At 40.3% G+C, this 24,285-nt stretch overlaps 1 protein-coding gene across 4 annotated transcripts in view; it reads left to right on the forward strand.

Annotated features, from left to right (window-relative positions):
* The window catches only part of AK5 (adenylate kinase 5), a 262,841-nt gene that overhangs the window by 116,155 nt on the left and 122,401 nt on the right, over positions 1-24,285 (forward strand). For all 4 annotated transcript variants that reach the window (XM_045477912.1, XM_045477913.1, XM_045477911.1 and 1 more), the window contains exon 7: positions 16,945-17,035. In XM_045477912.1, the coding sequence (XP_045333868.1) occupies positions 16,945-17,035 (91 nt within the window). The remainder of the gene's footprint in view (positions 1-16,944; positions 17,036-24,285) is intronic.

Here is a 24,285-nt window from a genome sequence, read left to right on the forward strand (position 1 = left end):
GGAATTATCCAAGGGGCCCAATGACTATTAAGTTGTTAAACAATCCTCCGTTCTGTTTCCATTCTTTAATTATTTCTTACTATCAAGCCTGTCACAGCCATCTTGCTAATAAGTTAATTATTCTAAAACAAAGGCCAGTTTGGTTTTTTGGGAACTTGGCACACACAATGTTATCACAAAATACGAGACTTAGGGTTAGTGAGTAAAGGGAGAAATGAGGATGGTTGTTTAAATGGCTCTGAATTTGGAAATGACCTTAAAGCTAAAATTAGAGAGGAAAAAGAAATGAGTGTGGGATAACTAAGAACATAGGATTTGTTCTTTCCAGAGCTAAAATAACTTAGTTCTTAAGAGCACAAGCATTGTAATAAGACCTCAGACCGTACCTAAGCCCTGCTGTTCATCAGTTGTATGACCTTAAGTACTTACCTTTCTGAGCCAACTATTTCCTTGGGAGAGTGATCCCCCAGGTTGTTCTAGGGGTTAATTGAGATGTTTGCAACGTGCTTTGCCTGTTGCCTAGTGTAGAGCAAGTACTCAATAAGTGGTAAGTACCATTAGGCACAGTAGTTGAGCTCAGCTGTCATGTTCTTGGGTACACAGACCAGCACACACATACTACATACACATGGCCAGGGGTTTCTGATAGGGGAAGCAGCTACCAGATCAAAAATCCCAGAAGGGCACCCAAATAACTTCAGGAAACAAGGTACATCACTCAGTCCCTTCTCAGAAGGCACATCCCAAGATCTTAAGGCACATGTCACGCCTTTCATCCATTTGCACTGCTGTTTCTCTGATTGGAATGCCCTTCCCTTCCCTTCCTTTCCTTTCCTCTCTTCAATTTTCTTAGTCTCACTTGTTCAGAACTTGACTCATGGGTCAGCTTTCTCAACCCCATACTGCCCACTTGCCCAGCTCCATTTCCAGGGCACCCAATGTGCACCCTCATTACACCCCTTCCCATAAGTAACTGTCATTAATGATTTACATATCATATACTCAATGTAGACCTTGAATTCCATGAGGGCAGTGACTCTGGCATATTTGACTGAATGTAATTATTTCCCCCAAATCATACTTATTTCATGTTCATGTCTCCAACAAGGAGAAACATTAGCATGATTCTTCTAACAGCTATTTTATGATCCACAATGATCATTGACTATTCCCATAAAATATGTTTCTTTAAATGTTAAGTGCAGTCCCAAAGAAGTTTGTAAACAGAAAGACAGAACTACAAAAAGAATTAGATTGAAAATTTTAACTTCTTTCCTACTTGTAAGTGGTATGTTTCATCGTAATGTCCTATGCTCATATTGTAAGATTCATTTCCCTCAGTTTTTCATTTTCTAAGCTGACCTCTTTGATTCCATTTGACCTCCTCCTGAGTCTCCACACAGTTATGAACTGATCATATTTGGCTATGGTAGTTAAAGTCAACACTGCTGGAAAGAAAGTTTTAAAAATATAAGAATGATGTCTTCTGCCCATTTCTTAACTGTGTTATTGGTTTTTTGGATGTTGAGTTTGATAAGTTTGATAAGTTCTTTATAGATTTTGGATACTAACCCTTTATCATTTGCAAATATCTTCCATTCTGTATGCTGCCTTTTAGTTTTATTGATTGTTTCCTTCACCGTGCAGAAGCTTTTTATCTTGATGAAGTCCCAGTAGTTCTTGTTGCTTTTGTTTCCCTTGCCTTCTGTGACATGTCTAGTCTGAGGTCGAAGAGGTTGCTGCCTGTGTTTTCCTGTAGGATTTTGATTGTTTCCTGTCTCACATTTAGGCCTTTAATCCACTTTGAATTTATTTTTGTGTATTTAAAAAAAAATGGTCCAGTTTCATTCTTCTGCATGTCACCATCCAGTTTTCCCAGAACCATTTGTTGAAGAGCCTGTCTTTTTTTCCATTGGATATTCTTTACTGCTTTGTCAAAGATGAGTTGACCACACAGTTGTGGGTCCATTTTTGGGTTTTCTATTCTGTTCCACCAGTGTGTCTGTTTTTGTGCCAGTACCATATTACCTTGATAACTACAGCTTTGTAATATAGCTTGAAATCCGAAATTGTGATGTCTCCAGTTTTGTTTTTTTCAGGATTGCTTTGGCTATTCAGGGTCTTCTGTGGTTCCATACAAATGTTAGGATTGTTTATTCTAGCTCTGTGAAAAAGGCTGGTGGTATTTTGATAGGGATTGCATTAAGTGCGTAGATTGCTTTGAGTCGTATAGACATTTTAACAGTGTTCTTCCAATCCATGAGGATGGAATGCTTTTCCATTCCTTGTGTCTTCTTCAATATCTTTCATAAGTGTTATATAGTTTTCAGAATACAAATCTTTTATCTCTTTAGGTAGGTTTATTCCTAGATATCTTACTGGTTTTTGGTGCAATTGCAAATGGGATCAATTCCTTGATTTCTTTTTCTGCTGCTTCATTATTGGTGCATAGAAATGCAACAGATTTCTACACATTGATTTTATAACCTGTGACTTTTCTGAATTCATGTATTAGTTCTAGCAATTTTTTGGAGGGGTCTTTCGGGTTTTCTACATAGAGTATTATGTCATCTGCAAATAGTGAATAGATACTTTTCCAAAGAAGACATCCATGTGGCTAGCAGACACATGAAAAGATTCTCAACATCACTCATCATAAGAGAAATACAAATCAAAGCCATGATGAGACACCACTTCACACCTGTCAGAATGTACAATTAACAACACAAGAAGCAACAGGTGTTGGCGAGGATACAGAGAAAGGGGAACACTCTTTCACTGTTGGTGGGAATGCAAACTGGTGCAACCATACTAGAGAACAGTATTTGATGTTCCTCAAAAAACTAAAAATAGAACTACCCTATATGATCCAGCAATTTGTAAATAATAGATATTTACCCAAAGTATACAAAAATGCAGATTCAAAGGGGTACATGCACCCCAATGGTTATAGCAACATTATCAACAATAGCCAAATGATGGAGAGAACCCAAATGTCCATCAAATTATGAATCAATAAAGAAGCTGTGATATATGTATTATACATATGATATTGTATATCATACATATATGTGTATATATATATATATATATATATATATATATATATATATACACACTATGTATACACACACACACACACACACACACACATGAAATATTACTCGGCCATCAAAAAGAATGCAGTCTTGCCATTTGCAACATTAATGGAGCCAGAATGTACTATGCTAAGTGAAATAAGTCAGAGAAAGACAAATACCATATGATTTCACTCATATGTGGAAATTAAGAAACAAAACAGATGAACATATAGGAAGGGTGGGGGAAAAGAAAGGGAAACAAAACGCAAGAGGCTCTTAATAATAGAGAACAAACTATGGGTTGACAGAGGAGGTGGGTTGGAGATGGGCTATATGGGTGATGGTATTAAGGAGGGCACTTGTGATGAGCACTGGGTGTTGTATGTAAGTGATGAATCACTGAATTCTACTCCTGAAACCAGTATTGCACTGTATGTGCAAATACTTAAATTTTGAAAATACAGTAAAACATTGGTTTGCAAGCATAATTTGTTCTGGAAATATGCTTATAATCCAAAACACTTGTATATCAAAGCAAATTCCCCCATAAAAAATAATGGAAATTCAGATGATTCATTCCACAACCCAAAAATATACATATAAAAAGGTTACAGTACTGTAATATAAAAGAACATACAAAACATAAAGAAAAATAAACAAATTAACCTGCACTTACTTTGGAAACCTTTGTGGCTGGTCTAAGAGAGACAAGAGAGAGGAGGATTATTGTGTAGGGTGACTTTCACTATCACTCATGGATGTTGACTACAGTACAGTATTAATTAAGTCTTATAATATTCTGTATTTAATGTAATTGGCAACAAGGCAGCAGAGGAAAGGGTCTATATCTGCAGGCAATCTGATCTAGAATGAAGCATAGCATTTCTAAGCTTACTCTTGTATGGAAAAGCAAAGGACTGCCCGTACATGCTTTGAGGTGACAAAAATACACTAGTGCCAGTTGTGGGCACCTTCCAATGTTCTGAAAAATCACTGATTGATTTTTACACCATGGTCTGAGAGGGCGTATCCCACAGAGAGAGAGAGAGAGAGAGAGAGAGAGAGAGAGAGAAGAACCACTGGCTCAGTTGTGATGATGTGACACTTGGCATCACATACTATTCATATTGCAAGACATGGCTCATTTATCAAGTTAAAGTTTATTAGAAATGTTTGCTCGTCTTGTGGAACACTCGCAGAACAAGTTAACTCACAATCCAGGGTTTTACTGTAATAAAAGCAGAAGAAGGAAACATCTCAACTACAGAGAAAGGAAAGAAAAGAAAGAAAAATAAATAAATAAAAGGAAATAGAAAGAGCCTGATCTTCCCAGGGCCTAAATTAGCCTCTAGTCACACATCTGGTGCTTAGGCAGCACAGCGGTTTTTTCAGGCTTCCAGGGTGCCACTTAGGGCTCTGCAGCAGGAGACACTTGAGCACTGGAGAGAATGGAGCCTGTAATTAGAAAAGGTACCAAATGTCACATGAGGCTGAAATTTGACTTCTGAGACTCTTAACTAGCTTCTTTAGTTTGGAAGCTTTCTTGGCAGAGGTTTAAATCTTTATCCCACCACCTTGTAGTTGTATAAAACCTCAAATTGCTGGAATGCTGGGAGAGAGAGAAAGAAGGGGAAAACAGGAAGGGAAAAGAGTATTTTAATTAATCGAGTTTTCTGGTTAATTCAGTTTGGCAAGTATTTGTTGTCTATCTGTGGGGCTCAGAGCCTTGTGAGGTGCAATGGAGAAAAAATAGGAACTGCACAATGTGATTCTCGTCTATAATGGGTATATTTTGTCTGTTCTCCATTTTCTTCTTTTAATCTTTTTTATTGAGTTCTTTCAAAGTATTTTAGTCTTTATTGGTGCCTTAATAATTACAGAAAAGCTAACATGATCTATTCCTTCCCCCATGCATCTTCAGTGCCCAGCACATACCTGGCACAAAGCAGGTACTCAATAAATCTTTATTGAATTGAATTACATCATGTATGCCGTATAAGAGATTGGATAGAATCCATATTAATTCTAAGACATATTCTAAAATTTGGCTTATTTGACACATTATATCAATCTATTTGCTGGGCTACAGAACTGTCTCTTAGTTAATGTATCATTTAGTAGTATCATCTTTTTTTAATTTATTTTTAAAATTTTTGTAATGTTTCCTTATTTTTGAGAGAGACAGAGTGTGAGCAGGGGAGGGGCAGAGAGAGAGGGAGACACAGAATCCGAAATAGGCTCCAGGCTCTGAGCTGTCAGCACAGAGCCCATCATGGACCTCAAACTCACAAACCATGAAATCATGACCTGAGCTGAAGTTAGATGCTTAAATGACTGAGCCACCAAGTTGCACCTTAATAAAATATTAAATCCTTTTCACATGTACGAAATAGGGGTTTATGTCAGCTATCTCCATTCATTGAGTATATCTTTTATGTGCTTTCTGCAGCAAGTTCATTTTATTTTACTTTTTTGTCTAGCTTGAGTTATAGCACCTATAACATTGTGCAGGTTTCCAGTATACAGTGTGATGCTTTGATACGCATATATGTTGTGAAATGATTCCCACAATAAGGTTAGTTAACACATCCGTCACTTCACATAATTACAGTGTGTGTTTTTGTGTGTGTAGTGAGAAAGTTTAAGATCTACTCTCTTAGCAACTTTCAAATATATAATATTGTTAACTGTGTCATTGTGCTGAATATTAGGTCCCCATAATGTATTCATCTTCTAACTGGAAGTTTGTACCCTTCGACCCACATCTCCCCATTTCCCTTGTGCCTCAGCTACTGGCAACCATCATTCTACCCTCTGTTTCTATGAGTTTGGCTTTTTTTTTTTAGATGCCACATGTAGCAACTTAACTTTTTTTTTCAGCAGTTTCAAAAGCATCGCATCATAGTGCCCACAGAGATTAATGAGCAGGATCTTGGCCATTTACTATCCATTCATGATCTGAACATTGGTCAGTCTGCTCTGAGTTCTACCTGAGCCTACAAAATTTAATAATCAGCTACTATAGCCACAAACCTTTCACTTCAAAAATTGTTCCAGACCAGTTCCCACCACCAACTTGGATTTTTTATTCTTGGTCCTCCTCTCTCATCATCAACCTCCTTTATGACTGAAGACCTAGCCTTTCCCCTCTCATGGGTGGCATGGCCTTGTCCACCATCCCCTATGAGATGGCCAAAGCAAGGCTTCTGGAAAGCTGCCTGTCAGTCAGAGGCAGAGCTGCAGCCCTGGCTAGAGTGTAGGGAGGAGGGACTGAGCCAGGCCAGGCCCTGGGTACCAGTCCGTGGAGCTGTGGAGCAGAAGTAGCGCAGCCTCTCCAGACAGCAGCAGGCCAGACGTGGACCCATAGCAGAACTCCTCTCTCCAACCCCAAAGAGGCTCTCAGAAAGAGGGTAGGCATACTCTTTCTTTGGTTGCTGAGAAAGGATTGAGTTGGGATGAAAAGGGACACGGATGATAGATGACGTAAGTCCTCTCCTCATACTGAGAGGCAGGGTAGTTTGCAGAAAGACATTTTTGAAGACTACTATGGAGGGGTGCCTGCACGGCTCTGGCAGTTAAGCGTCTGACTTTGGCTCAGGTCATGATCTCACGGTTCCTGAGTTCAAGCCCACGTCAGGGTTTATGCTGACAGCTCAGAGCCTGGAGCCTGCTCTGGATTCTCTGTCTCCTTCTCTCTCTGCCCCTTCCCACTTGTGCTCTGTCTCTCTCTGTCTCTCAAAAATAAATACACGTAAAAAAAAATTTATAAAAAAAAAAAAGAAAGCTGCTATGGAGGGTATAACTGAAGTCAACAGTAGACAAAGAGGACTATGAAGCAGTAGCCAGTTTCCCTCTGAAATTGGTAACTTGAAGCTAACCCAGGAGAGCTCTGTGAGGAGCTAGGCAGTCTTCTGTCTCTTATAGTCAACTTTGCCTGTCCTTACTCCTTCCAGGGCTCCTGGCCAGCCTGCAGAGAGGGAGGCCCTTCTGCCAACAGCTACAGCCACCTAGTAGCATACACCCATCGCTCAGAGAAGTAAGACTACAACTGTGGCCTGAAAATAGGGACTAGGGAATAAGATCAAGAATGTTTGAGTGTATTGCATCTGGACCTAGCATGGCTTGGCTTCTACAGATTCTTAGAGGCCTGCCCCAAGAGTCCTTCTGAAAGCCTTGATTTGTTTTACAAGTGCCCAGCTAAGATGAAGTCTGTCCGTGGAGCTAAGAGCTGATCCTCACAGCCCTGGCAGGTGATGGCGCTCACAGTTTGATAGACCAGATGTGGATTCAGATCCTGGCTCTACCACCTGCGTGACCTTGGACAAGTTATTTACTGTCTCCAAGACCCACGTTTTGAATCTGGTGATAACGATACCCCTTTTATAATAATATTGTAGGGACCTAATGATACAATCATATAAAGAAAGCCCTAACGGTGAATGGCACATAGTAGATGCTACAAAAATGGTAACTGTACCTGGTGCTTTGTTGATTGGCTGTTGATGTGGATGCAGGTTCTGAAAAATGACCTCTGAGCTAATGTAATAACAATAATCAAAATTTGCAGTCTCCTTTTCTAAGTCTCTAGAACAAGATAAGTCAGTCATTATTACATTAAGGTTTTGAGTTCAGGAAAAAACTTTTTCTTAAAACACTTCATAAATATTGCAGTAATTTTTTCTGGAGCCACTTTATTGTGTTGACTTACTCCCGACCAAATTTTCCAGATGCTGTCTATAATCTGAATATCCAGTGAAATACAGATTCCATACAAAAAGCTGAGAAGAGCCTTACTCAGATATCCACGGCTTTCCAGTGTTCTGTACTCATCTCTTCGCATACCAATCATGTCTGTTTTTAGGTATATCTTCTCACGTTTTCCCCTTATTTCATTCTGTTAAGAAATATGTTCTACACACCCTGGTTCAAGAATCCCGCTCATCAAAATGGGATTGATTCAGCTTACTCAGAATATTATCCCTGCCCACCCCCCACCAAATCCATGTTGGTGCTTTCCTTTCAGATTTTGTAATTAATTATGAAGCTTCAGAAACACAATTCTGCAGATGATTACCAACTGCCATTACTCCATCGCAGATAACTACACATTTCACTCCAGTTACCACAGATCTTTACATTATTACTATTTTAATGCAATATCCAATTTTTGTTGGAGAAAAACAAAATCACTGTGAAGAGGATGCCAACCAATCGGTCATTGAGAGGGAAGTCTCTAAACATATAAAAGAGAAAATTTGAAGTCCAATTATCTGCATGTTGGGGGATCTCCAGCAGCAGACGATGAAAGCCATTGGTGGAGAGCATGCTTAATTGAAATCCTTTGCATGAAACAAGGGAGAAGTAAATAATTCAGGCAATCAGTTTGATGCTCGGAGAATGATACTTAAGGGATGTATAAAACGAAGACAATACTAATAACAGAACCAGTTTGTTTCCTCCTCAAATTTAAGCAGAGAAAAAGTGAGAGGCAGACCTAGACTTAAGGAAAGGTGGAATCTGGAAAGAGAAATTGAACTAGTATTCTCCCTTCGAGTCCATTTAGAGATATTTGGTAAACCTAACATTCCTACCTAGCAGAGCGAAGAATGCAGAAAGCCCTGTCTCCATGGAGAAGATTTGGACAGCCTGTTGCAGCCTGCAAATCAGCGCCAAAAGAAAACAAAACCATAAACTCATTTTTGCCCTTAAAAATGCAAACCGTCACTGCCCCTTTCTCCTCACATGGCAGTGCTTCTACTCCCCCTCCTGTAATTTCTTTCCCTTATGCAGGTATGTTTTGTATGATTTTGAAAGCTGTTCCCACATTTATTATTCAAGTTAAAACATGTGTTTGTGAGTCAACTGGGGAATTTGGTAAGCATCTTATTTTGAAACTTCCAGTTGACCTCCCCAGCCCTCTTAAATTAAATGACCTTAAACAGATTATGCAAGCCCATGTCCTCTGAGAGTCCATTCCCTCAGAATAAGAGAGTTTTGTTAAGATTGCTAGACAAACGACAGTCACCAAGAAAGATAAAGTTGCCCATCCAATCACAGAATTTCAGAGCTGGGAGCAACGTCAGACAGCATCTGCTCTAGTGGCACACGATTCCATCTGCCCCACGAAGCTCGTTTCTCACCTGTGAGATGTAGATAAACTTTCATTCCATCACCCTCCACCTAGGCTACCCCTGCAGCATTGTCACTTCTGCTCTGTTTTGCATTTTAAAGTAAACATCCTAGGTTCTTGCAGCTCAAAACCTTTTTCCTTAAAAAGAAAAAAGAAAGAAAGAAAAATCATCGCTACCTGAGTTTCAAAACACTATTTAGAAACTCAAAACCTGATAAGATTAGGGTTTCTCAGCTTTGGCACTATTGACATTCAGACTGGATAATCTTTGTCATGAAGGGGCTGTCCTATGCATTATAGGATATTTTGCAGCATCCCTGGACAGTCGTGTCCCCCTGCCAGTTGTGACCACCAAAAACGTCTCCCAACATTTGTTGGGAGTGGGGGAGAGATGGGTGGACAAAATCTCTCCTGGTTGAAATCCATTAATGTATATAGTTTGTGCAAAAACAAATAAATGTGCAATAAGTAAAATGATTGCAAAGCCAGTTTGCCTCTAACCATACATACAACCTCTCTAAACACTGAGCATTACCACTGCCTTAGCCAATTAAGTGTCAATTGTTCTGATAGTACCCCATCACAATGCTCTCCAAGGTCTGTATGCCACAATATCTGCTAAAAGAATGGAGGGAAGAGTCCCATGCTAGCCCTGGAGTTGTACAAGTGGGATGTCCCAGAAAATAAAGCAGCCTAAGTTCAATTCTGTGGTCCTGATGCAGAAGTAAATGAGCTTCAGCAGCATCTGCAAAATCCAGAGTTGAGTTGGTTATGTGGGTGTCCTCGTCCTTCTTCATGGTTCCATGTTCATCATCCAAACATTTAGCAGTGGTTAGTTGGAGTCTACCCAGCACGCAGTAGTTACTCAGCAAATATTTGTTGAAGGTTTTTATGGATAGTGTTTTACCTTTTGCAGTCTGCCTCTGGGCTGAGACAATCAGGTACATTAGCCTGTGCTAGAACTAAACATAGCTTTGTTCAAATCAGTCAGAGAATGGATATCTCCTGGAAAGTCTCAAAGTCTCTTGTATTCATTATTCCACAATCCCCAAGTTAAAAAAAAAAGTGTGTATGTGTGTCCAAAATATAGAAGTGATCAAATAACTGTAAGATATACTCCCTCAGACCTAGGAAGTCAGAGAGAGAGACAAAAACGAACTGCAGGCTGTGTGCTGATGTGTTAAATATATACCATCTCCTTAGTCTTCACAGCAATCCTATTGTGTAGGTGCTAAGAACAGGGGGGAAATAAGTTGCTCAAAGTCAGACGGCTGCTACAGGGGAAAGCAGAACTTCAAATCCAGCTGTAGCAGAGTTTTAAGCTGTCTGAGCCCAATTTTAAGCCTCCCAGACTCACTTGTGCACCAGGCCTTGGTTGCTTATTGAATGGAGAGCCCTGGCCAGCACTGCCCTGTATCTCCAACACTGCTGACAACCAGCCATCCTCTTCAGGGTGGAAGGCAGGGCTTCATCAATGGTGGGAGTCCACCATGGTGGGAGTCTCTACAGAGACAGCACTCAGACCCAACCAGACCAGACCTACAGAGGCTCTGGCTTCTTTCAGCACTTCTAGATTCAGATGCTCTGCCGCTCCGCTCCCTGTGGTGTGGGGATACGTCTTCTCAGTGGCTGCCCCAGGGGCTAGACAGCACACCCAAGAATTAGAGGGTACTTAACTCCTCAGAGGTAAAACTTGGACCAGTGAAATACAGGAAATTGAAAGGACAAGTCCCCCCACCCCCCATCAGACTTGTTCTGAAATGTAGATGGTCCATTTAGTCTTTCTAGAGACCAACCTAGCAGCTCTGTTTTCTTGTGAAGCTGGGGCCAGTCCAGGAATGTACTACCTTACATTTGTTTTCCTTTCCTGTTTGCCTTGTTTTTCTTTTTTCCTCACACTTACTGTCCTGAGGTTACACACACACACACACATACACACACACACACACACAGCACAAAACCTCTGGTAAAGTGTTAACCTATGTTTTGCTTTAGGCTCTGTTTTCTAGGAATCCCATGCTAAAACACAAATTTATGCTCTTTTATTTATAAAATCACAACACTGCCATCCATTTCTCAAAAGCCTAAGAAAAAGTAAAATCCTTCTTTAGTACATGTTCCTCCTTACTGATGATAGCTAACAAATATTTTGAAAATAAAAAACCATAATACATATGGGTATGAGGAGCAGTGCATCAAGATGGCACTAAATGTGCCTTCATGGTCTCCTCATATCTGCCCTAACCACCAGCTGCTTTTCTTATCTTGCTTTTAGATAAAAGGGCTGTGGTAACACTCATTCGAGCAGGGGCGCATTTGTCTTACCACAATGGTATCTGTAGGGTGGAAAGTGTCAGTCATCCGAAGTGCAAATCCTAGCTCAGCTTATTGGCTGTTTGACTTGAGAAAGTCATAATATCTCTGAGTAGATATTTTCTCACCTGTAAAATAGAAAGAAAACTATCTGCCTCACCTTTCCCACGGGCTGATGTGACATACAGAAAGCACTTTGAAGCACCATTCAGAGGTGCTTTAATTGTAAGGAGAAGTAAGAAAAATAACTTTCTAATTCAGGCTTTTAAAATTTCCCTTGCTAAAAATGATGAAACACTTCAGTAGGAGAATATAAAGGAATAAATCGCTTAGTTTCTTCTTAAATATTTCAAGATACTAATTAAGATTAAAAAGCTAAAGAGCTGAGACCTCTGGCCCAGATAAAATAGAAGAGACTGGATTTTCCCTCCCACTTGAAACAAACGAACAAAGAAAAATTTAAAAATCTTGAAAAACAATTCTCAAGATACCTTACAACAAGCCATAAGGTGATTCTTTGAGAGAAAGGAAACAAATACGGAAAGCCCTAGGATTGCTCTTACTGTTGGAAGTTTCCGGGCTACTGAGCAGGAAGAAGGAAGCCTTGTGGAGAATGGTGGACCAAATGGGTTGAACAGAGTTGAGAGTCTAAGAGACCAAGGTCAGAGGACAGAGTACCAGACATATGAGCTACATCGAGAGAGAACTCTAGAGATCTGCCAAGGGTTCCCCTCCAGTATTCAGCAGAGTACTGTGCAGTGTATGCATTTGAGGAAACTAGCTGAAGCTGAGAGACAAAACCACCCAAAAGGATTAGCTGGTGCTACAGCAGGCTTGGAATAGTGCCTTTTTCTACCAGCCATTCTGGAAAACCTCTTAATTCACAAGGCAATGGGTCGAGTACTTTGAAGAGTCTTGCCTCCACTGTGGGGAATAATTGTACACTAAACACTGCTCTGGTCCAACCCAACAAGTCTTTCTTTTTTTCAAGTTTTTATTTAAATCCCAGCCAGTTAAAATATAGTGCAACACTAGTTTCAGGTGTAGAATTTAGTGATTCATCACTTACATTCATCACCAGATGTTCATCACAAGTGCCCTCCTTAATACCCATCACCTATTTAACCCATCCCCCACCCACCTCCCCTCTGGTAACCATCAGTTTATTCTCTATAGTTAAGAGCCTGTTTCTTGGTTTGCCTCTCTTTTTTCCCCCCTGTGTTCATTTGTTTTGTTTCTTAAATTCCATGTATGAGTGAAATAGTAAGTATTTGTCTTTCTCTGACCGACTTACTTCACTTAGCTTAAGATTCTCTAGCTCTATCTACGTCATTGCAAATGGCAAAATTTCATTCTTTTTGATGGCTGAGTTATATATATATAACTCAGCCATCAAAAAGAATGAAATTCTTTATATGTCTTTATATTCTATATATGTTATATATATATCTTTATATTCTATATATGTTATATCCATAATATATCTTTATATTCTATATATGTTATATCCATATTATATATTATATATTATATATTATATATATGTTATATATTATATATATATAATTTATATATAATTTCTTTATTCATCAGTCAGTGGACATTTGGGCCCTTTCCACAATTTGGCTATTGTTGATAATGCTGCTATAAACATCAGGATACATTTGTCCCTTTGAATCAGTATATTTGTATCCTTTGGGTAAATATCTAATAGTGCAATTGCTGGGTCACAGGGTAGTTCTATTTTTAACTTTTTGAGGAACTTCCAAACTGTGTTTTAGAATGGCTGCACCAGTTTGTATTCCCACCAACAGTGTAAGAGGGTTCCCCTTTCTCCACATCCTTGCCAACACCTGCTGTTTTCTGTGTTGTTAATTGTAGCCATTCTGACAGGTGTGAGGTGGTATCTCATCATGGTTTTGATTTATATTTCCCTGATGATGAGTGATGTTGAGCATCTTTTCATGTGTCGGTTGGCTATCTGGATGTCTTCTTTGGAAAAATGTCTATTCATGTCTTCTGCCCATTTCATCACTGGATTATTTGCTTTTTGGGTGTTGAGTTTGGTAAGTTTTTTTATAGATTTTGGATACTAACCCTTTATCAGATATGTCATTTGCAAATATTGTCTCCCATTCAGTAGGTTGCCTCTTAGTTTTATTGATTGTTTCCTTTGCTATGCAGAAGCTTTTTATTTTGATGAAGTCCTAAAGTTTATTTTTGCTTTTGTTTCCCTTGTCTCAGAAGGCATACTTTGTAAGGAATTGCTATGGCCAGTGTCAAAGAGGTTACTCCCTGTTTTCTGCTCTCAGATTTTGATAGTTTACTGTCTCACATTTATGTCTTTCATCCATTTTGAATTTATTTTTGTGTATGGTATAAGAAAGTAATCTGGTTTCATTCTTTTGCATGTGCTGTCCAGTTTTCCCAACACCATTTGTTGAAAAGACTTTTTTCCATTAGATATTCTTTACTGTTTTGTTGAAGATTTATTGCCCATGTAGCTATCAAGCCATTTCTGGGTTTTCTGTTCTGTCCCATTGATCCATGTGTCTGTTTTTGTGCCAGTGTCATACTGTCTTCATTGCTGCATCAGTGTTGTAATATAACTTATAGTCTGGAACTGTGATGCCTCTAGCTTTGCTTTGCTTTTTCAAGACTGCTTTGGCTATTTAGGGTCTTTTGTGGTTCCATGTGAAGTTTAGGATTATTCTAACTCTGAAAAATGCTGGTGGCATTTTGATAGGGATTACATTAAATGATCAGATTGCTTTGGGCAATCTGGACATTTTAATAATATTTGTTCTTTTAATCCATGAGTGTGGAATGTTTTTCCCTTTCTTTGTGTCATCTTCAGTTTCTTTCATCAGTGTTTTTATAGTTTTCAGAGTGCAGGTCTTTTACCTCTTTGATTAGGTTTATTCCTAGGTATCTTGTGCTTTTTGGTGCAGTTGTAAGTGGGATTTATTCCTTGGTTTGTTTCTATTTCTGCTGCTTGATTATTGGTGTATAGAAATGCAACAGATTTCTATACATTCATTTTGTATCCTGCAAATTTACTGAATTTGTGTATCAGTTCTAGCAAATATTTGGCTAGCCCAATAAATCTTAAAACCAAGATCTGAAAGAATCAAGTTGTTTCCAAGTAACTAAACTGCATTCCAGAACAAAGCTCAAGAATATTTATAGGAATACAAAAATATCTAGCACCCAACACAGTCAAAATGATGATGCCTGGCGTCCAATAAAAATTACCAAGCATGCAAAAAAACAAGAAAAATGCCTCATAATGGTGGGAAAAAATCAATCAGAACTAACTCAGAACTGACACCAGATGTTAGAACCAGCAAAGGACATTAAAAGTTATAATTATATTTTGGCACCTGGGTGGCTCAGTCCAAGTGTCTGATTCTCGGTCTCGGCTCAGGTCATCATCTTAGGGTTCATTAGTTCGAGCCCTACATGGGGCTCTGTGCTGACAGGGTAGAGGCTGCTTGGGATTCTCTGTGTCCCTCTCTCTCTGCCCCTCCCCCACTCACAATCTCTTGCTCTCTCTAAAATAAATAAGTAAACATGTTTTTTAAACGGTTATAATTGTATTTTAGATGTTCAAACCTTCAATAGAGACCTTCAAATGTCAATAGAGACGTAGATTTTTTTAAAGACTCAAATTAAGCATCTAGAGATGAAAGCTACAATGTATGAGCTGAAAGATACCCAGGATGAGATGAACAGTGTATCCATATAGTAGAATACTACTCAGCAATGAAAAGGAATGAACTATTGATACAACATTGATGAATCTCAAAATAACTGGGCTGAGTGAAAGAATACAGATGAAAAGGATTGCATTCTGTATAAATCCTTTTGTATAAAATTCTAGAGAATGCCAAAAAATCTATAGTTAGACATATAATCAATGATTACCAGGTAGGGGGGCAGGAGGAAAGGATTCATTCCCAAGAGGCACAAGGAAACTTTTGTAAGACATAGTTATATTCACTATTTTGATTTTTATGATGGTTTCACAGGTATGCAGACACAGATGTCGAAACTTACCGATTTGAATGTACAGTTTATTATATATTGATTATAACTCAGTACTAAAGTGTATTTTTTTTTTTTAATTTTTTTTTTTAACGTTTATTTATTTTTGGGACAGAGAGAGACAGAGCATGAATGGGGGAGGGGCAGAGAGAGAGGGAGACACAGAATCGGAAACAGGCTCCAGGCTCTGAGCCATCAGCCCAGAGCACGACGCGGGGCTCGAACTCACGGACCGCGAGATCGTGACCTGGCTGAAGTCGGACGCTTAACCGACTGCACCACCCAGGCGCCCCTAAAGTGTATTTTTAAAAACCATTGCACAACTGGGAAATAGAGAACTTATAAATATAACTGCATTTTTTCAATATTTACAGTTTTTGTAAATTTTAAAGAATGGTAAAATGTTTAAATCTGTCATTTTTATTACATCTAAGTCTACGGTGTCTACAGACTACATCTTTTGTGTAGTAGCTGTAGTATCTAGTATAGTAACTAAAGTTTGGTTTGGGGGCACTTTCCTTTTTCTTTTTTTTAAGAGTACATTAGAAAATCCCCCCCTCCGCTCTTGTTTAGAACTCCGTATTTTCATGAGTTTAAAATTTTTTTTAATCTTTATTTATTTTTGAGAGAGAGAGACAGAGTCAGAGCAGGGGAGGGGCAGAGGGAGAGGGAGACACAGAATCTGAAGCAGGCTCCAGGCTCTGAGCTGTCAGCAAAGAGCCTGATGCTGGGCTTGAACTCAAGAACCATGACCTGAGCCAAAGTTGGACACTTAATCAACTGAGCCACCCAGGCACCCCTCATGGGTTTCTTAAATGAAAAACAAAAACCCTAAGAGCCAGAAGCCACAAGGTAGATTTCAATTATCATTTTTTTCCAAAGCTTACTTTATAAGTTACGAAAATTCTACACATTTTTCTTAATCATAAATGACTGTAGGGACACCTGGGTGGCTCAGTCTGTTAAGGGGCCGACTTCAACTCAGGTGGTAATCTTGCGGCTTGTGGGTTCGGGCCCTTCATCGGCTCTGTGCTGTCAGCTAGGAGCCTGGAGCCTGCTTTGGATTCTGTGTCTCCCCCTCTCTCTCTGCCCCTCTCCTGCTCATGCTCTGTCTGTCTCTGTCTCTCGAAAGTGAATAAACGTTAAAAATTTTTTAAATAAATAAATAAATGCACGCTGACTCCCTCCTTCTTTGTTTGATATGTGTGGTCTAGACTGAAAAATCCTCCATGAGTCTGTTTAAGACTCAAGGGCTTTAGTTCCTGTTGACCTGCTTCATTAGAGATACAGTTATATGATGCTTGCTCATTATATTTGGGAATGAACTAATTTATGCATTCTCTTGTTCCCAACTTGTCTGCCTGTTTCCCCCAGTTTGATGCTGACCGAAACGAAGATGAGGTGTTCTATGACATCAGTGTGGCAGTTGACAGCAAGTTATTTCCAAACAAAGAAGCTGCAGCAGGTAAGTCGCCATGTCCTTTGGGCAACAGTGTGGCCTGATCACCTGCCAACTGTCTGGAGCTTTGTAGTAATGTTGGAGCTCAACAATCTGCTGCAAGGTTTTAAGGATGACACCGTTCTCAGAGCTTTACACTCTCTGGTTTGAAAATAAAGGCTAAAACAAAATAGAAAAGAAGGACTATCCATTTGGCCCTTATAGTGAATGCTTGCCTTCCAGTCATTGCACATGTAAATTAGCAAGCAGTCCCAATGTAACACACGACCTGTGTTACTATAATTGAAAAAGTCGAATCTAGCCCACTCTTTGTGCAACAATTAAAAGTTACAACTCCTCCAGGACTCCTTAACTCTGACATGTCTCTGCTGTGCCCCCTGGGAAAAGCCTCCCCTTCTGTCAGATAGCTGCTCCTCTCCCAACCCACAGCTCCTATTTTGGCTCTGTGCCTTCTCTTCCTAAGCATTCACCCCTAGAAGTTCGACCTTGGACAATAGTGCAGGGCAATCACACACCCTTATGTAAGCAGTACTCAAGGTTCTGTCCTTGACCCTTATCTCATTTTCTTTGACTGTCTGATTCTGGTCAACTCATTGTCCCTCATTGTCTCCACTATCAGTACTATGCAGATGACTCTCAAATCTTTGTCTCAGTCCTGAACTTTCTTCTCAGTCCATAAGAACAAAAAAACTTCTGGGCTGTAAAGAAAAAGACTAAACATAAAAAATGTTTACCCATATTTGATTTGAAGCCCCCTAAGAGTAGCTTCAAAGAAAGTCAAGGCAGTGATCTTTCTGGGCAGACCCACAGAGCACAGATAACAATGTAAACTCACCTGCCTGGTTTTCCAGTGATACTTATAGTAAGATGGCCTCTTGTTGGAAAGACTGAATATTGAGCAGCATATAAGATCATATAAACCAGAGTGCTACTGCTCTGAAAAATGCTATGGCAGCCATGCTTTGTAAGTCAATATTGTATTTAGAACATTTATTTAGACCTCTAACAACAGATATCTAACTGCTAGGTATCCCATTTGTTAAGACAGTGGAGTGGAGGAGCTGATTTAAGGTGCCCCTTATTTTTATTTTAAAAATTTTAATTCCAGTAGAGTTAACCTACAGGGTTGCATTGGTTTCAGTGTGCACATAGTGATTCAACAATTCCATACATTACTCAGTGCTCATCATGATAAGTGTACTCTTAATCCCCTTCACCTATTTGACCCATCCCCCCACCCACCTCCCCTCTAGTAACCATCAGTTTGTTCTCTATAGTTACGAGTCTGTTTCTTGGTTCACCTCTTGTTTTTCTTTCTTCATCTCTTTTGTTTCTTAAATTCCTCATATGAATGAAATGACGTGTTTGTCTTTTTCTGGCTGACTTATTTTGCTTACCATAATACTCTCTAGATCCATCCATGTTGTTGCAAATGGCAAGATTCATTCTTTTTGTGGCTGAGTAATATTCCATTTTGTATATATACCACATCTTTGTCCATTCATCTGTCGATGGACACTGAGGCTGCTTCCATAATTTGACTATGGGGGAAAATGCTGTAAAAACATAGGGGTGCATATAATCTTTTCCAGTTAGTATTCTTTGGGTAAATACCCAGTAGCGGAATTACTGGATCATAGGGTAATTCTGTTTTTAATTTTTTGAGGAACCGCCACATTGTTTTACACAGTGGCTGCACCAGTTTGCATTCCCACCAACAGTGCAAGGGTTCCTTTTTCTCCACGTCTTCTAAGCTGCCCTTTCCTTTAGAACACTTGACACTTTGTGGCTCTCTAGTGGCATTTCTGAAAGGTGGCCTCGTCCTCCAGTGATGCAGCAGTGCTGGCTTTTGTGCTAGTCGGTAAACTGCCTGAGGACAGGTGCCATGTCCTCCAAGTGCACAGTGCCTGCCCCATAGCAGAGGTCACCAGGGACCTCATCTCTCCATCTTTCCTTTCTATACCTCCAAACTTATGAACGAGGAAGGAGTCTGCTCACAGTCTCAACTCCTACTACCTCCCATCCACTCCTCCAAACTCTGAAAGCTGAGTTCTGCTCCAGCTTTAAAATAAGCCTGTTCTATATATAACAGCCCTTGGTGATGAAGTGATCCTGGGAGGGACGGTGGTAAACTAGAAACACATGATGCCTCCCCTACAGAGGCAGCTCCTCTGAAGCTTCATGTTATTGTTGCCGTTAAGGCATGGACCAGTTGTTGCTGGATCTTTCTCTCTTTCAAGAGTGAATAGAAGACTGCATCTGTAGGTGAAATCTCGAGGCTTGTCAGTGTTGCTGACTCACCCAGTTGAACAGGTCATGTCCATGGCCACTGCTCTGTGAATTGTCAGCCCCCAGGTTTTGTCCCTGTACTCTTCCCTATTCCCTGGACCCTCTTTGCCGAGTCTCAGCTGCCCCACAGACCCCATATCACCTCCATGTGAATGGCTTTCCATTCATTCTCCTTTAAAATTTTTCAAATCAAAATTCTTGTTTTTTAAGTTTATTTATTTTGAAAGAGAGAGACAGTGCGAGCAGGGGAGGGGCAGAGGGACAGGGAAAGAGAGAATCCCAGGTCTGTGCTGACAGCGCAGAACCAGACACAGGGCTCAATGTCACAAGCCATGAGATCGTGACCTGAGCTGAGATCAAGAGTTGGACCCTTAACCAGCTGAACCACCCACGTGCCACTTAAGTAAAAATTCTATACATTTAAGATGTGCAACATGATGATTTGGCATGGATATGCACAGAGAAGTGACTACTACAGTTAAGCTAATTAACGTATCTTCTCTTCACATAGTTAACCATTTTCCTGTGTGTAATGGGAACACCCAAAATATATTCTCTTAGCAAATTTCCAGTACTTAATACAGTGTTATTAACTATAGTCATCATGCTATCAACATTACATCCCTAGGCTTATTCATCTTACATATCAGCAATTTTGTACCATTTGGCCAAAATCTCCCCATTTCCCCCACCTTCATGCCATGGTAACCGCTGCTCCACTCTCTGCTTCAATGTATTTGACTTTTTTAGATTCCACGTATAAGTGAGATCATGCAGTTTTTCTCTTTTAAGGGAGCCAGGTAAAATTGTCCCTGTCCTCACAGCCCACACCAGTCATCATTCCTCAGGGACACCTTGGGAGTGCAGTCCCTGTTCTTTATCCCCACTCTAGTTGGCAGGGCTTTGTCATTCCTTGCCAGCCTCTTACCTCACCCCTGAATCCTGTTGCTGCCATGGGGATCCTGACAGAATGCAGCTCTGACCACCCTGGCTCCCTGACACAACAATACAAACAAAACAAAGCAAAACCTTCAATGACTTCCCTGCAGGCTGAGCACCAGTGTCCTTACCATGACAGATATACCCATAGCTTTGCTGCAGTGGCCTTCCTCCTGCCCTAGCACTGCCTCCCCCATACCCCACCAGCTTCCTCCAGTCCCTAGAATGTCTCAAACACCTTCCTGCCTCTGGCCATTTGCACTGGTTGTTTGGTATCCCTTCCCCCATGTGCATCCCCTCTCCTCTCTCACCCCCTAGCCCCTCCTTCACCCTACTTAGCATCACAGTTTAAATGTGATTTTCCTCCGGAGGTATTCTCAGCCCCCATCCCAGACCCGTTTAGACCCTGGCATAATCCCCTAAACTTTTCCTGCAGGCTGTTTATCACAAGTATGATTATATAATCATGTATATGATTGTTTGCTACAATTCTCTTCCCCTGGGGCACCTGGGTGGCTCAGTCAGTTAAGTGTCTGATGTTGGTTCAGGTCATGATCTCACAGTTCGTGGGTTCAAGACTCGCATCAGGCTCTCTGCTGTCAGTGCAGAGCCCTCTTCAGATCCTCTGTCCCCCTCTCTCCCCTCCCCTGCTCTCTCTCTCTCTCTCTCTCAAAAATAAAAATAAAACAAAAAAATTCTATTTCCTTTATTAGAGTGCAAGACTGTGTGTGGATGGAGAGTATGTGTGTTTGTTTGATACCCAGTGTGCATCTCATAGGAGACGGCACAGAAGTGCTTTCTCAACTGGCTGATCACCTCGGCTGGGCTACTCGTCTCAGTGTGTGGACTCACAGCCACACCACATTTTCTCTGACTCCAGAGCAGAGTGAGCATTTGCTTGCCTCCATGCCGTAGAATGCCGTTCCCCAGACCTGTGCACCCCATCTGCAGCCTCTCCTCGTCCCTAGAGTCCTCCATACGTACTCTGGCAGAGCCATTCAGAGGCATCACCCAATCCCCATGGACCTCAGATACCCTATCTGTAACAAGGGGATAATAAGAGTGCTACCTCAGGATCCTTGTGAAGAGCAAATGGTTTACATGGATAACAGTGTGTGGCTGTCATATTGAAAAGGCTATATATGAGTTAGTGTCTTTGCTGAGGGGTTGAGGCATCACAGGAAGAGACCACATCTTATTCAACACATTTCCCCATTTTCCTAGGTCCACTTCTAATCTCTTTGCCCTCTCTCTTTTCCTTCCTCCCTGGCCTCTGTCATGGAGTAACTGGAAAATCACCCCTGCGCTTCTCACCCAGAACAGTCCCAACACCATATCCCATGAGGAGCTCACTGTCTAGTCACAAATACTGTCAGGATATTTTTCCAAAGAAATGCAATGCTCTTCAAAGGAATGCTAATGGAAACTGTTACTAACACATTCCACGCCTGTTAGAATGAGAGCTGGGCTCTTGGTGCCTGACGCCTGAGGCATTTAGAAGGGATTGAATGTGTGTAGAGTGAATGGAGATCAAGATCTGCAAAAGCAAAATGTAAATGTCCTTTTACTCATTTTTCAGTCATTCAGCATGCATGTATCAAATGCGTAGAATTTCTAAATTCTGTTCTTAAATGTAGAGATGAAATACAACCCCACCTAAAGCTGCTTACGGTCTTGCAGGAGAGACAGGACAAGGGAGAAGACTGCTTTCCTCTCAGGGGGTGGGTGATGAGTTAGAGGAGCTCTATCTACAGATGCCCTCACTGCACAAGAAGTGCTGCCTTGCAGGGACACCCCTTTATTTGGGATTCAGAGTGGGAGGGGGACCTTCCTAAAACTTCAGATTGAATATCCTCTAGGAGCAGAGAAGTCTGTAACATTGCCCCAGAAAGCAACGTGGATAGCCTTCTGGTTCATCTTCGGCCAGTTTGTATCATCTTCCGTCTTAAATGTAGGGAGACAAGCTGCAAATCATCTTTCTGAGGACTATTCTACATCTGAAACTGGTGACACTGAGAGTTCCCTGTGGGATTCTCTTTCAGCTCTGTATCTATAGAAAGAATATTTTTAAATCTGAAAGAAATTGAGAAATTCAAACTAAGGGGGAGTAAAACCCATACTATCACTTTTTCAGAATGCACTGATTTTGCTGTCCTTTTTGAGTAACAAGATCATTGCAGGTGTTTTATGTGTTAAATTGTCCAATGAAAGAAGGCAAAATGTGTAATATGTCTATATTTACCTCTCTCTTTTGTATGTCAAACCTTAGACTATTATTAAAGGTCCCATTTTGAACAAGCCAAGCAACCAATGCTAAAAAAAGGAAAAGAAAAAGAAAGAAAGAAAGAAAGAAAGAAAGAAAGGGGAAAAAAAGCTATTCAATCATTATCTGAGTGGATAATGACATCCATTGTCTATCGCTTCCTATGATTTACTAGTACTGTTGCCAAGAGCAACATGTCAAGAAATTCCATCTCTTAATGATACAATAAAATTTCTGTTAAAAGCATTTTATTAGGAAAGCCGAGCTCTTCTTCTTTGTAAGCACAAATTTGTTTTTTTTAAAGAGGTTTTTTTTTTCTTTTTTTTCCCCTCGGACAAAGATGTCTTCATTCTACCATTGCCGAAGATAGTTTTCTAATAATCTTGTTCTGGTTACAAATATTCATGTGTAATGCCTGTTAACCAGGTTGTCTAAGAGCCCTTCACTTTGTACCTTTTTAAAACAGCTGAAAGAAAGGCTTCTAATTGAACAAAATAAATAGGACACAGGAACTAAAGCGTCTATATGTTTAATAAGCCTTTGTGTTCAGATCACATTGCTCATTCCACATGAATCACTCCAAATACAGCTGAGGTGAGGATATCATTTGAATCCAAGTACCTATCACCACTTCTCCATGTGGTGGGTAAGATCCATATTATGGAAATAACAAAAGCTAAATAAAATTGGCATTATCTTTAATGATGCTGTCAATAGCAACCACCCAGCAACGAGCATCGATCGTCACAGGCTGGAGTGACACTCTTTGCTTCCACTTCTGGTTCTTCCATTTCTGCAGCCACCTGGTGACACCCCTCATCACCAGTCATCCACTGTTCCTCATTTTCTCAGGATGTAAAAGAGGCAGCCAACTCCTCCACATCCTGTCCTGTAGGGTACTGTAATGAACGATCATATTTGTAAAACCAGTTGGATTGCTCCTGCTTAGCATTTGGAGTGGGAAGGATGTGTTGGAAGAAATCGGAGCTACAACTTCTGCCTTTGATCTCCCTCACTTTCAGTAGGACCTAGCCCAAGTTATTTGTTGCCTTCTGCAAAGCTCATTGTTTTCTTTTCTAAAATGAGATGGCAGTATTCTGTGAAATATGGGTTCTAAAACTTCCACGATCTTATATGGAAAAATACACATTTACTTCTGATGTCTTAACTGCCCCACAACACATAAGTGCAAACTGATCTCAAACTGGGCTTCAGAACAGTCAAATATTTTGGCCCTCAGATATACCTTATAACATTTCTTATTTGAAAAATGGCAAAAGCACAAAAATAGAAAAGTTACATATAACACCACTACTTTTTAAAATTATATATGGGGCACCTGGATGGCTCAGTTGGTTGAGCATCTGGCTTAGGCTCAGGTCATGATCTTGCAGTTTGTGAGTTCAAGCCCCACATCGGGCTGTCTGCTGTCAGCGCAGAGCCGTCTTCAGATCCTCTGTCCTCCTCTCTGTGCCCCTTCCCCACTTGTGCGCTCTTTCTCACTCTCTCTCAAAAATAAGCCTTAAAAAAATAAATAAATAGAAGTATGTATAAAATTTAAGTTTTCATATGGCCCTTCTAGTCTCACTTTGTTAATAGCGTTAATAGTGGCGTGTAGTCTTCCTGACTCCTTTCGGGCAACTACCTTATTAACGATGGACTTGGCAAGGGCTGCCCTCTTGATGTGATGGCATCACCCAGAGGTTGTGCCCTACAAACCTACGCAACCGAATGTGGAAACTCCACAATTAGTTACCTTTCCAAA

Source organism: Leopardus geoffroyi, chromosome C1 (genome assembly GCF_018350155.1).
Source record: "Leopardus geoffroyi isolate Oge1 chromosome C1, O.geoffroyi_Oge1_pat1.0, whole genome shotgun sequence".
NCBI lineage: Eukaryota > Metazoa > Chordata > Mammalia > Carnivora > Felidae > Leopardus > Leopardus geoffroyi.